This window comes from Notothenia rossii (genome assembly GCF_949606895.1).
Source record: "Notothenia rossii genome assembly, chromosome: 5".
NCBI lineage: Eukaryota > Metazoa > Chordata > Actinopteri > Perciformes > Nototheniidae > Notothenia > Notothenia rossii.
The window spans coordinates 75,396,390-75,410,091 of NC_136903.1; the positions used below are offsets into that span (position 1 = coordinate 75,396,390).

Here is a 13,702-nt window from a genome sequence, read left to right on the forward strand (position 1 = left end):
GTGAATTTTAAATTTGGCATGGTGTTGGAGAAAAAAATATGATGTTGGACAACTAAGAATCTTCTTTTGCCCCAGCTGCAAAAGCACAAAGAGATTTTACTAGGAGTTAATATCAAAGTTAATTGGTTTAAGCAAAAAGATCTTGAAAGTTGGTGAGAAACATAAAAAGACAAACATTGGATGCTGTAGTGTAGAGTAACATGGTGTGCACATAATAGTCTTAGACATTTAAAAACAGAGGCCATTGCATATCACCAGATTATTGCAAAATATTCTGGCAGGAAATGAAGGTCTTATCCACTTTCAATCAAATAAAACCGCACAGGAAGCCGTCTGCTAAGATCTCTTTAATATCTGCTAACGCAAACTTGACATGTTTTGGAGTCTTTGAAAAATAGTTTTTACAGACCTATAATAAATAATTGAATGTTTCGTATGAACAGTGTGACATTGAAAGTTAAGGAAGCTGCCTGATTGTGGTAGCCTCATATTTATTTCTCAGTCAAAAAGAGAATGTCACAGTTATTTGAAAAGCTGTTTCTCTATAAGGCAGATCATTTCTATCATGTTTAAGGTTTTATATTTAAAAAATAATTCCATGTCTTATTTTAAAGCAGGTCTAGGAGCTGGGAACACTGTGACACTATCACAATGGATAATCCACAGAGAAATGCACATACTGTAGCTGTTGTGAGAAAATAGTCTTTAAACCAAGATTTCTTTAAATATATATATATATATATACTATAAGTGGGGTGCAGACAAAGAAGACCCTGTCCAATCAGATCAGATCAGATTTACCTTTTTGGGAGTGGAATTTAAAGAGACTAAAAAAGAATGTTAAAACGAATGCAGCTGTACAAAAATGTGTGTTTTTTTTAATCACTTTAGCACATAAAAATGCTCTATACCAACCCAAGATACAAGTATGAACCCGTATTGGACATAATTATAGTGAATCACTGTTTGTCTTACTTAAAGCACCCGAAGCGTTACCTTCTTTGGCTTTACGTTTTTTTAAACGGGATTGGCAGCCTCTCATCTTTACCACTAACATGTAACTGCAAACATCTAGTCCTCAGCAGTCACCCTGCATTTATGTTCATCTTTAGTCTGACACTGACCAGTGAGGTCATCTCTCATCCAGTCTTCTGCCCCAACCTCCCAGCATGCTCCCTGGCATGCTCGCCTGGAGTCACCAAGGCCATGGTGACTCAGGCCTGTTTAAAGGTCATCTGGGTGTGTATGCATGTCAGTGCCTGTCTGTTATGAATATGGAAATGCACACTGCCTCCCTGTCTGCCTCACGTAGTTAATCTTTCATGTCACGTAGCCTCATGCTATGTAGCTAATTACTGTCAGTCAAACTTCTGTGGAAAGGGCCTGCAGTTATCTAATCTAAGGTTTGTGCTGATATTCATATTCTTTGAACAGCTGTACTGTATCTGAAGCATGTACATTAGATATAATTATAATTTTCCTGTTGCTTTTGTTTGTACAGCAAATCTAATTAATGTAATCGTCAATTCATACTTTGTTGAATTAAAGTCACATGTTTCATGCTGTGTGTGTGTCAGGTGAGGAAGACTCTGGACGCCACCATGCAGACCCTTCAGGACATGCTCACAGTGGAGGACTTTGATGTGTCGGAGGCCTTCTCGCACAGCCAATCCACTGAGTCGGTCAAATCGGCTTCCTCTGACTCCTACATGAGCAAGGCAAACATTGTGAAGAGACGAGCCAATCAGCACGAGACTGAGGGCTTCTACTTCACTGTGAGTTCTCGGACAAATAAGGGCACAAAGGCACGGCATCATAGAGAACATACCATGTGACAAGAATGTACCTTGTGGCTATTTATCTTTATGTCATCAACAGAAATATAAGGAGTTCCTGAATGGCAGCAATCTGATCATCAAACTGCAGGCTAAGCATGACCTTCTGAAGCAGACGCTCGGAGAAGGTGAGACTTATTAGCGGAGAGTGGTGGTAATAGTTTGGGGTTTATCTCATATTATAACTTTAGTGATAAGTTGCCGACCCTTTATCTGTCTAAATAACGTGAGATTAAAGCTTTAAAAAATAATGGGGTAAAGAAATGTACCATAAAACCACTTAGGTCAGTAATATTTCACTACTACGTTATTTATCTGGAGTTCGTTCCATATTTTTGGAAATAGAATACAACATTATGTTATAATGAATTAGTCATTTCCTTGACAGCTTGACAGTTTTGAGACCTAAACTGGGCTATTTGCCAAAAAACCCAACTAGATTTCCTGGTCAGACTGATTGTGCTTAAATGTTATGACATGTCCTGCTTTCAATATTTTTGTATTCAGTCAAATGTTTAAATAAGGAAGTATATCTTGTTATGTCAACGTGTTGCTACATCCATCTTCCATCTGCTTTAAATCAAAATAAATGTAATTAAGAAATTAAATACAACATTTTGGTATACTGACGTTGTCATTCACTCGACAGCTTGACTGTTTTGTCCTCTTTTAGTTCCAAAAAATATCAGGCTGTCAAATAAATGGCACAGTGTAGACACACAGAAACAGCTAGGACTAGTAGTATTGTATTTGAAGAATATTCCTTACTATACAGTTTATCCTCTGCCAGAAGAATGCATGAAAATGAAAATGTTCCATCCGCTGCTTTACACATGACCTGATCCGCGAACAAACATTTGTTAATTGACTAATCAGCGTACGATGAGACAAATGTGTTGCAGATATCGTGAAATCATCACACTGTAGAGATCAGCTCTCACAAACCTCCCACTCTTGTTGCCCCTGGAAACATTTTCACTTTGCAGAGCGTGCAGCCAAGCTATCCCCTTCTGGGGCTCTGGTGCCGTTTCTAGGGCAACGGCTGAATGACTACTGCCTGGCGGAGAGTCAAATGCAGCCATGGCGCTCACCCCATTGAGCCTGCCTGAATAGATGCCCGGTTTCTCATCAACACCCCTTTCCGTCTCCATCTGCCAGCCTTGCATAGTCGGCCAGCACTCAACCGTACAGCAAACTTCTGTGATTGTAAAACTAGCGTATACTAATGTTGTCTCTTTCTCTCTCTTTTTTTTCTTTGTAGGGGAAAGGGCTGATTATGGGACAACAAGGTAAGCTGTCCAGTGACAAGAGTGCAAATAAAGTAGGCGATGATGTGTGAAATGCTTCCTGTGTCCCTGGATGAGATCACAGTGTGGGAATATGAGTGTGTTCTCAACTTCTCTCTTATTTTTTCAAACAAAGGGTTTGATCGTTATCAGAGAAGACAGGGCTGATTTGTTCTTCTCAGATTTAGTCGATAAAAACATGTCAGTAAAAATATAAATGCCAGTGAGATGAATAATGTCCTGCTTTTTTATTTTTAAACAAGGTGTTGAGCAGGGAATTAACAATTATTGACGAGTCAAGCACAAGACTACTTGAATTCAAGTGTTTGGATTTTACCTATTTTAAACTAAAGTACATCCGTTAAAAAGTCTAATCTTTCTCATTACATTTTTTGTCAAACGTTTTCCTGTAGTCATTATCCATTACTTTAATAAAATGTGGTACAGCAGCTCTTTCTAAGGTAATCTGAAAAAAAATAAGTTGGACGATTGGGGAAATATTCTTTTTAACTTTCTTGCCAAGAGAAAATTAGAATATCACTACCGCCTTGTGAATTTTAAATCTTAAAAAGCTTCCACTTACAGATCATATCTTAGCAGAAAGATCACAAGCAGGATGAACCACAACGTCTGATCTCTTTCACCATTTTCAAAGTGATGAAACAACTAGCCTTATCTAAGCGATTGGTGGCTGTAGCTGAATATTTAGCTCAAATATAGAATTTGATATCAAATGTGTTCATGAATGTAAGACTAACTGTGGTTAAAACACCAAAACATGTTGGAGAAAGTTGTCTGTATTTGTATGGCTGCACCAGTTGCATTAGCATTCATATTTACCCTGTACCAACCGTGACCCCCCACCATCTCCCCAGGCCCCCCTCTCTTCCCCCCAAACCCTCAAGAATGCAGAAGTCTAGACCTCGCTCCGTTTTTTACCGTAAGCTGTTTAACGGCAATATGGAGGCCTTCATTCAGGTATTAGCCCATCTGCGCTCTTTGTCCCTCCACGAGCTCAGCTGTCTCGCTAACGGTCCTTTGGGGGGGGGGGGGGGGGGGGGGGTCCTTTGCCTTTGCCTTTGACCACTCTTTCACCCAAATGTTGGCTCACTCATGCACTGACTTTCCTCTTGCTCCTTGCCTTGTGTCCACAGTCTGCAGGAAAGACAGGCTGAGGTGAAAACCAATCAAACTAATTCTGCAGATGGTTTGATTTAATGAGCATTGCACTGGTGCTGGGTCTGCTTTTTTACATATTTTCTCCTGTGTTCCCCAGTATCCAGACATTGATATGGCTTAATGTATGCCAGTTGGCCATGTACCAGCACCATCACTCTGTCAGGCTATGCAAATAAACACATGGAAACAACTATTCCAAAGCTCAATCAAACACAGGCAGGAAAGACTGAGTGTACATTTACAACGTAGGAGCAGTACAGCTTAAAAAGTAGCTCCCTTCTTCCTACACCCCCCCCCCCCCCCCCCCCCTGCCGTGCCATGTGCCCATGTTTCACACCCAACAAGGCAGTGAAGCTTTGGCTAATTTCTCCGGCCAGGCCTCCTCTTTTTCTCTCTTGGTACAGTCTGCTTCTCTCACTAACCTGTTGTGGTTCTTGTTGCCTCTCTTCCTCTGTTCCTGCCTTTCTGCTCTCTGCCCAGGGGAAGAAGGAATGTCCGTGCCAGGAGTCAGGTACTCTCACAGCGGGACGATCGCACTTTGTTTCAGAAACATTCTGTGATAATACTTAAATATTAGTTGCATATGGTGGTGGAAATACTAACACAATTTGGCTCTGCTTATTTTTGTTCTACACACTTTTTGGATGACGCCCATGTCTGTAATGCATTATAAACATATTTATTTGTTATGCGTTCTAATCCGATATAGCACAATATAATCATTGTTTCCTATAGATATTAATAATAATGCTTAAAATGTCAAATGACTTATGATGTCCAATATTATAATTTATGAGTTTTGGGTCACACTCTTACATTTAGTTTTTCAAAGCCATTTCTAAAATGCATTACTAAAGTATTTAAATGTGTTGTATCATTATACTGCATTATAAAAACAGTATATTGCATTACAACTAAGATAATTATATTACACTATGATCCTAGCAGCAATTATGAAGTATTATGTTTAAGGTTCAAGGTTCTTTATTTGTCATACGAACATAGAGTAGTTATGTCGATGAAAATCTTAGGTCACAGGCTTCTCCAACAGTGCAACACAATAATACAGATAAACAGAAAAATATAGTGCAAGTGAATATTAATAAGTAAATACAAAAAGAAAAATAGTTTAAAAAAACTGAAATAGTGAAATAAGAGTCTATATGCAAGCTATTGGAATGATATATTAGATAAATAATTCATAAATTGCAGATGAATGTTATGGATGTTGTTTCAGCAGTTCAGGTGTTTAACAGTCTTATTGCCTGCGGGATGAAGCTGTCTCTGAATCTGGTGGTTTTAGTCCGGGTGCTGCGGTACCGCCTGCCAGACGGCGGGGGTCTTTTGTAATCCTGAGGGCTTTCTTCCTGAGCCGCTGGGAGTAAAGGTCCTCCATGGATGGCAGCTCCGTCCTGGTGATGTTCTGTGCAATTTTCACCACCCTCTGTAAAGCCTTACGGTTGAGGGCGGTGCAGCTGCCGTACCAGGCCGTGATGCAGCCAGTCAGGATCCTCTCTATGGTGCACCTGTAGAAGTTGCAGAGTATCCTGGAGTCCATGTTGAAGCTCCTCAGCCTGCAAAGGAAGAAGATGTTATGACCTTAAGGGTCATTATTAAATGCTGATTATTATTATAAAGAATTATGATATAGGTTTATAATGTATTGAAGACATGGGCTTCATAAAAAGTGTTATAAAAACATTGAATGATTAACAATGTTCTTTCATTATTTTTGAAGTGAATTGACTGAGGGGCTGCCTCAAGCTTCTAATTAAAACATCCTGCCAGCATGACTTATCTTTTATTATTCTTAATTTTCAGTTTATGTGCCTCCAATATTAATCATTTTCAATCTGCCTGGTAGGACTCCGGCCAGTCTATACCAGCGGTGGTTGAGAGCTGTGTTCGATACATCAATCTGTATGGTAGGTTCCTATTTTACGTTCATATGTTGGCTTTCCACAAAACAAAAACCCCTCCTTTCCCCTACTTAACCTCCTGACACAAACATACATCCTCCAGACTTGTTTATAGCCTTTAACACCTTCATGCTTTAAATGATGTGTACATACTGTGAGGACTGGTTACTATTCTTAAACTTTAAATGTGCTTGTAAATTCAATGGAAGGACATTTGTACATTTTACACTAACGGGTCCATCTGTCTACAGGTCTTCAGCAGCAAGGTATATTTCGAGTTCCAGGCTCCCAGATCGAAGTCAACGACATTAAAAATGCATTTGAGAGAGGTCAGTCCCAGTGCGCCTGGCCATCATTTCTTGATTGATTTTAAATTGCGTTTTGTCCACCTCAAAAGCCACGGTCTCTTCCACAGGCTTTCAAAGTGCAGATAAAGAGCCCATGTGTCACATGTAACCCTGTAATGGACATGCATATTCTTTCAGATGCATTATACATAAGATCAGCGTCTAGGGGTAATAATAAAGGAGGAAGAAAAACGCACTCTCAATGTTTATATTAACCTCCCAACTTAAGATGTGCATAAAAAACTGCATCAGTGTTGTGTTACATGGACACTGATAGTAATGAATGATTGAGTGTATTTAATATACGCTATATCTACAGGAGAGGATCCTCTGGTGGATGATCAGGCCGATCATGACATCAACTCTATAGCCGGCGTTCTCAAGCTCTACTTCAGGGGGCTGGAAAACCCGATGTTCCCTAAGGAGCGTTTCCTGGACATAATTTCCACAACCAGTGAGTCAAAATCCAGGAAAATATCTGATAGATGTAATGTTTTATTTGTTCTGTCTTTCTGTTAATGCTTCCTGTTTGTCTTTGCTTCTTACTTTATATTCAGAGCTGGACTCCGGTGCAGAGAGAGCTCATCACATCCAGCAGATAGTTGTGACTCTTCAGCGGCCTGTGATTATCGTCATGAGATACCTGTTTTCATTTCTAAATCAGTAAGTCCTGCCACAAAAAAAATCCCTCGTGTGACACTGAAAATGATACTAATTGCTTCTGTCTTTCCAGTGTTTCTCAGTACAGTGATGAGAACATGATGGACCCCTACAACCTCGCCATTTGCTTTGGCCCCACATTGATGCCAATACCAGATGAACAGGACCCTGTGTCCTGCCAGGCGCATGTTAACGAGATCATTAAGACCATTATCATCCACCATGAGGTCATCTTCCCCAGCCAGCGTGAGTTGGACGGACCTGTGTATGAAAAATGCATGGCTGGAGGGGAAGAGTACTGGTAAGTGCAAGAAACTGTTTCCAGCATGTGTCAGTAGAGTTTAGAGGGCGGCTGAGGAGTCAGGAGTGTGAGTATGTTTTTGAAAGAGTGAATTTAAGACAAATTGTGAAGCCCTTTGGATAAAAGCTGCTATTTTTAAGCAACCATTTACTACCCGTTTTTTGAACAGCCTAACAACTTACTTTTTGAGTATGCACAATACTATTTAAAAAACATAGCAATAATAAAAACAACTGTTCAGCTATTATTCTTTTATATTAGACACAGATTAAATAAATACATTTTGTATAATAAAATTCAATACAAATGTTATCAAATATAATTTATATGAAAATGTATTTTTGAAATTTAAAAATAACCATTTATGTCGTAATAAATGTGCATATATTGGAAATTAAGTTATAAGAACGATTATTGAAAATAATTCATAAACTATATGACGGAAAGCTTAATATTCCTCTATTTGCTACATTGAATATGATTTGAGGGATCGCTGTCTTCATATTTCTCCGTTCAGTGAAAGCCCCCACAGTGAGCCCGGAGCTCTTGACGAGGTAGACAATGGTACCGGACCCAACACTAGCGATGAAGGTGAGTCACACTGCAGAGACACCAGCTGTACCTTTTAATAAGAGCTGAAGTAGTCTCAAACTGGATTCTGTCACATTTCTCTGAGTTGTACTTTCTTGTGTTTTTGTATTTCAGAGTTGGAGCAGATCGAGGCCATCGCAAAGTTTGACTACGTTGGCCGCACTCCGAGAGAGCTGTCCTTCAAGAAGGGAGCCTCCCTGTTGCTCTACCTGCGAGCCTCTGAGGACTGGTGGGAGGGCCGACATAACGGGGTGGACGGGCTGATTCCACACCGTTACATTGTGGTGCAGGACATGTGAGTGGGATACGTTTGGTCTGTAGGGCTCCCACATAGATTTTAGTTACGGTATATAACTGCATCAGAAAATGTATTTAGATAAGAAGTCAGTACCTTGGTTCTGCTGCAGGGCATAGGCTGCTTTGGCTGCTCATTATTTATAGTGCTCTATTTTTCCCAAATGCATTATTCTATTCGTATTTTTACGCAATGTTTTTGTCTTTTCTAACTGTTTAAAAAGCTTGCCGTTATAAAAACAGTGCCTTTGTAAGGGGCAGTGTGAATACAATGAGATGTTTTTCTGCATTTTTCTTGTTTCCTTGACAAACCTGGTTGCAATGGAAACCAAATAAATGCTCCGTAATCAGCAAGGAAAGAGCACAAGCACTTGATCACTCCACAAATGCAGCCTTTAATTCTGCTCCAGCCTTTTTCCTGATAACCACTCCTGCCTCACAGGGCAGGTAACATAATTAAAGCTAAATTAAAAAGAGGATTGATGTACTTTCGGTCAAAAGTGGCTGCCGGGGACTGATAAGTGATTAATTATGTCTGTAAATGTAATGAGGTTTTCTGTGCTGGTGACATTTTTGTGTTGTTTTTGTGACAAGAATTTAATTGTAAGGGACTCCGTTCTTCCGTTTCAGAAAATTAACATTTTCCTGAGGACGGAAGCCATTAATTGCAAATCAATTCTTCTGTCTGTCCGTATCAGGGATGATGCATTCTCAGATAGCATTCAGAGGACTAATAGTGCAGGCAGCGGTGGACTACAGCACGATGAGAGAGCCCCTTCCAGAAATGACCACCAATCTCCATGCGAACACACACCCGAGCGCCGCTTTGGAGCAGCGCTGGGAAGGTTAGTTCTATCATGCAAAATGCACTTTTTTATGTCTTTTATACATAAATATGTGTCCCCGGTGTTTCAGGGAACTCACAAAGTGTCAGAAAACAAAACCCTCTCTCTGTTCCTCCTTCCCAAATCTCTAAAAACGGGGGAACAACGGAGCTGATCAAGATTTGCTGCCGATATGACGTAATATCGAAAATGTGGGCTGGCTTTACGCCCACGGCCCTATCAGAAACAATGCGTGACGTTTTTTGGACATAATATGGTCTGTGTTTACATTAGCAAGCATCGCAAACACTCAGAGCTAAGCTGCACTGGAGAGAGTATGTGTAAGAAAGCAGGAAATAAAAAAAGGAACTCACCTTGTGGTAAACCAGCAAAAGAACAAGCATTTGAGCTCCATACTGTTTCAGAAATCATCCTTGATGTGGTTTGGAACATGATATGGCGTTTCATCACGGCAGCATTTAGCTGAGTATCTGGGTAGAATTCTCCCGCATGAGCAGGCATAAGCTCCGCTCCCTCCTTTTTTTTTTTTATAAAGCTTTATACCCAGAATCAGCACTTTAGTAACAGGGCTGAAATAGAGGGATATGAGGCATGGCTAGAATTGGGGATCTGTTTGGTATTTTGAGCAAAACAATTCATAGACATGTTTTTTATATATTTGTATATATCTGAGACCTATAATATAGGCCTAAAAATAGCATGATAGGAGACCTTTAAGACTCAATGGGCTCACACACTACAGACAGTGCATACACTTCATACAGACATTACGTTTATGCATTTTAAATTCTTGTGAATGTGAGTGAAGAGATTCAAACTGTTCAAGTACCAAAATGTGTTTTTTCTCAGGGTGAGGATGCGGTCAGATGGTGCTGCCGGCTCACACCACAGGAACGGCGCTGACAGTCAGAGCCCCACCAGAGCTGCAGATCACCCCCCTAAGGTTCTGCCTCGGCCCTGCAGCCCACACAAAATAGCGGTTAGCAGGGGCCCAGCAGACAGTCCCGAGAAACGACGCCTCGCCACATTTGGCAGTGCTGGCTGCATCAACCACCCGGACAGAAAGGCCTTCCTGGACAGCCACTCTCAGCGATCTTCACCCAGCACCACTCGTCACGCGAGTTTAGGAGATCACAAAACCCTTGAGGCTGAAGCACTCGCTGAGGTGAGTGTTAGTGTACTTTTCAAAAGACAAATGATTAAAATATGAATACACTAAACATATTTCTACAAATACATTTTGTACAAACATCCTCATTAAGAAGAAAGCTGTCCTTTTATGCCATACCTAATGTTTAGTATTTTATTCATATAGAAATTCTTACATTTATTCTGAAGGATATTGACTGTAAATTATAATATGGATTACATTATTTATGAATAGGACAAACAAAGAAAGCCAATTACTTGCTGCTACCTGTTTTAATCATTACTGCTCTGAGGGCACGGTCATAACTGAAATTGAAGCAATCTATCCTCCAAAGTGCTTTAAACACTGTTACATTTATACACACACATCTGGATTCTGGGGGAGGACACCATTTATTTAATGTCAGCGTGTAAATCAAAGTATAAAAAAGTATAAAAGTAAGGCTAACAAGTCTCTCCCATCTTTGGTTTAACATGGTTTTATTTGTTTCTCTGATTGTCAACACATGTTCCCCTTCTGCTTATGTTTCAGGACATAGAGAAAACAATGAATACTGCCCTCCATGAGTTGCGTGAGCTGGAGCGACAGAATGTAGCCAAACATGCCCCTGACGTTGTCCTGGACACATTGGAGCCCCTCAAACGCGCCGGGGGGGCGCAGGATCCGCCCGCGAGCCCCCTCCACACCATAGTGATCAGGGATCCAGATGCAGCGCAGCGACGTAGCAGCAGCAGCTCCTCCTCCGAGACCATGACCACTTTTAAACCTGCTATAGCAGCACGTAGACCCAGTGCCCCTCTAAGGCCCCCGCCTGTCAGACCTGTTCGGCCGGCCCCTGTGATTGGAGCGGGGCCATACCGCTCCAGCAGCTCGAGCTCCTCTGGTCTGGGCAGCCCGGGCATCACACCCACCGACAGGGTCTTTCCCAAACCTCCCTCCCCATCACCTTCCACTTCCTCCTCTTCCTCAGACAAACAAGGTAACATGTAGCTCCAGTCAGTCACAAGTCGAGTGGTTGAAGAACACTTTGGACACGGAGGGATTGTGTTTGCCATCACGCTCCTGCACCTCTTTTCCACAGCAAAACAAACTTTGTTGTCTGTATGATGAATATTTACCACTAATCTTCTAGAGTGTAGGACGGCTACAGCTACTTTCTGACACACTCTGGGCCAACGCATTACCTTGTTGGTGGACAAGTTGATATAGCGCATAACAATATTACAGTAGAATTTAAATAAGAAAATTGTTTATAGAATGCTACCATGCTGAGCAGACATGCTGGATAAAAAAAGGGATGCACTGGAAAACGCTTCTGTTTACTATAATCTGACAGTGAAACATCTCAAGTTATTAGGTTACAAATATGCTGTGGGCTTTGACTTTCAATCTTGTTCATGTTTCATTATGAGGGAACACTTATGGGTGTGTTTCACCACTAATTGTGTAGACATCCAGTCTGTGCTGGTGTTTCTTTAGTCTATCAAATCCATGACTCCTTGGCCACATCGGGGCTGTTTCTGAGGTCACTCTCCATTTACTGTAAAATCTGGAACATTGTACACCTACTATAAGTAACATTTAATAATGGAATGAAAGAAAGTAGTGTGCATGGCATGTTAACTCTTTTTTTACCAACAATGAATTTACCACAATGCAATGCATCATATTTTATAGATGCAAAAATGACAGCTGTTTGGCGCTGCACCTGTTATGATGCTGATTTATAAATGTTTGAAATTTCAATGTATTGTTCACTATATGAGAGTGATTTCAGACACAGCCCTTGGATCATCGGTAAAACCAGGGTAGAGCTGCATTAGGTAGCAAATCTTCTAATGGCCAATACATGCTGGCTTAAAGGTAACTACATCTGTATTTGAGCCAATATTTAAAAACCTAAAAAACAATGGTAGCATGAAAAACAAACTGGAAGACAGCAGTTCTTGCTACACCACAACGACACACACATATCCAACCCAAGGACACTGAGTACAAAGGGCTGAAAGCTTTTCATGGACCTCACCTATTGTTACTTGGATTTGGTAAATATTTCAACAAAGAAAATATTGTCTTTAACCTAAATCAAAATATACTCCCTTTCTGTCTTGAAAATTGTCGGTTACTATTTTTCTACGAGAGAAGAAAGTTTGAAAGAAAATGTTCCATCAAAACTTTCCAAGCAGCTTTGTCCTCAGTAAAATGGGTCAGCCCCAGTCTGACCAATCAGTAACCTTTCTGACCGGCAGTCGAATTTTCTCAGCAGTCGACTGTTACAAACTCTTTGGAACTCTGATATTTGATAATTCATTGTGTTTGCTGCATGTCAGTACTGGCAAGCTGTTCTTATGCCTGATAACAGGCATAAGAACAGTATCACAGCCAAAACTATATTTTTCCTTCATTCATTAATTTCAGAAATAGGTCAGTGGATGGCAGAGGTAGACCAGGCTGCAGGGCCAGAGTAACACAGAGAACATTGAATATTATTGTTGACATTATAGACATGCCACCCATATGATTAATACAAGGAAATACAAATGAAAATCATAAACTGTTCTTATATTATAGTCATCTCTCTTTATAAAAAGATTAGCTGTGTTACCTCAATAAAAAGTAAAAAAGTTATCCTACAATTCAAGTGGCTAATGCACTTATAAACAGTACAGGGAACTATGCTGCATTTGTAGGTTATGTGTATTCATTTGATGAAGTTTACTAGAAATATGATATAGCACATCAGTACGTACCATTCAAGCTTACACACTGTCTAGATTGCACACGGTCAGTTCAGGCTGTGTGGGTGTTTAGATGAACTTGTTTACTGTTGGTGTTGTTTGTTGTCTGTCCTATAAGGATGATCAATATATCTTTAACGTGTAATAGGTACATTGGATTGAATATATATATACTTCTAAAGGATACTTGTATAAATAACATTGTATAATAGGAACAGGATATATTATCATGTCTAGTCTGTAGATTTTTGTAACTCTTATCCTTGCACAAACATTAACAAAACAATAAATTGGTAAAACGTCACAGACATTTGTCTTTTTATTTTCTGGTGATGTTCAATAACAGTGTTAATGCAGTGTACCATATTTGTAGTCATGCAGTCATCTTTAACACTGAGTCTGATTTGTGGTGAAAAATAACATGAGCATACCTAACCAACTTGAATCACAGCTCACTCTGCACTAGAGTGGTTATGCAGTGCCATCTGCTGGTGAGCATACTGTATGTTAAAAATAATTCATATCATCATAAAATGCACCATTAACTATCACAGCAC

At 40.2% G+C, this 13,702-nt stretch overlaps 1 protein-coding gene across 2 annotated transcripts in view; it reads left to right on the forward strand.

Annotated features, from left to right (window-relative positions):
• LOC307039156 (SLIT-ROBO Rho GTPase-activating protein 3-like) overlaps positions 1 to 13,449 on the forward strand; it is a 31,618-nt gene extending 18,169 nt beyond the window's left edge. The window contains exons 9-22 of one of the 2 annotated variants that reach the window (XM_079680989.1): positions 1,578 to 1,775; positions 1,879 to 1,963; positions 3,097 to 3,124; positions 3,997 to 4,099; positions 6,165 to 6,225; positions 6,471 to 6,548; positions 6,886 to 7,020; positions 7,124 to 7,229; positions 7,300 to 7,527; positions 8,045 to 8,118; positions 8,233 to 8,413; positions 9,111 to 9,257; positions 10,107 to 10,422; positions 10,939 to 13,449. In XM_079680989.1, coding sequence (XP_079537115.1) covers positions 1,578 to 1,775; positions 1,879 to 1,963; positions 3,097 to 3,124; positions 3,997 to 4,099; positions 6,165 to 6,225; positions 6,471 to 6,548; positions 6,886 to 7,020; positions 7,124 to 7,229; positions 7,300 to 7,527; positions 8,045 to 8,118; positions 8,233 to 8,413; positions 9,111 to 9,257; positions 10,107 to 10,422; positions 10,939 to 11,397 — 2,199 coding nt within the window. In that variant the 3' untranslated portion in view covers positions 11,398 to 13,449. Of the gene's footprint in view, positions 1 to 1,577; positions 1,776 to 1,878; positions 1,964 to 3,096; positions 3,125 to 3,996; positions 4,100 to 4,780; positions 4,812 to 6,164; positions 6,226 to 6,470; positions 6,549 to 6,885; positions 7,021 to 7,123; positions 7,230 to 7,299; positions 7,528 to 8,044; positions 8,119 to 8,232; positions 8,414 to 9,110; positions 9,258 to 10,106; positions 10,423 to 10,938 lie in introns of both variants that reach the window. The other variant, XM_079680988.1, reaches the window with a different exon arrangement.
• Positions 13,450 to 13,702: the final 253 nt, after the last annotated feature.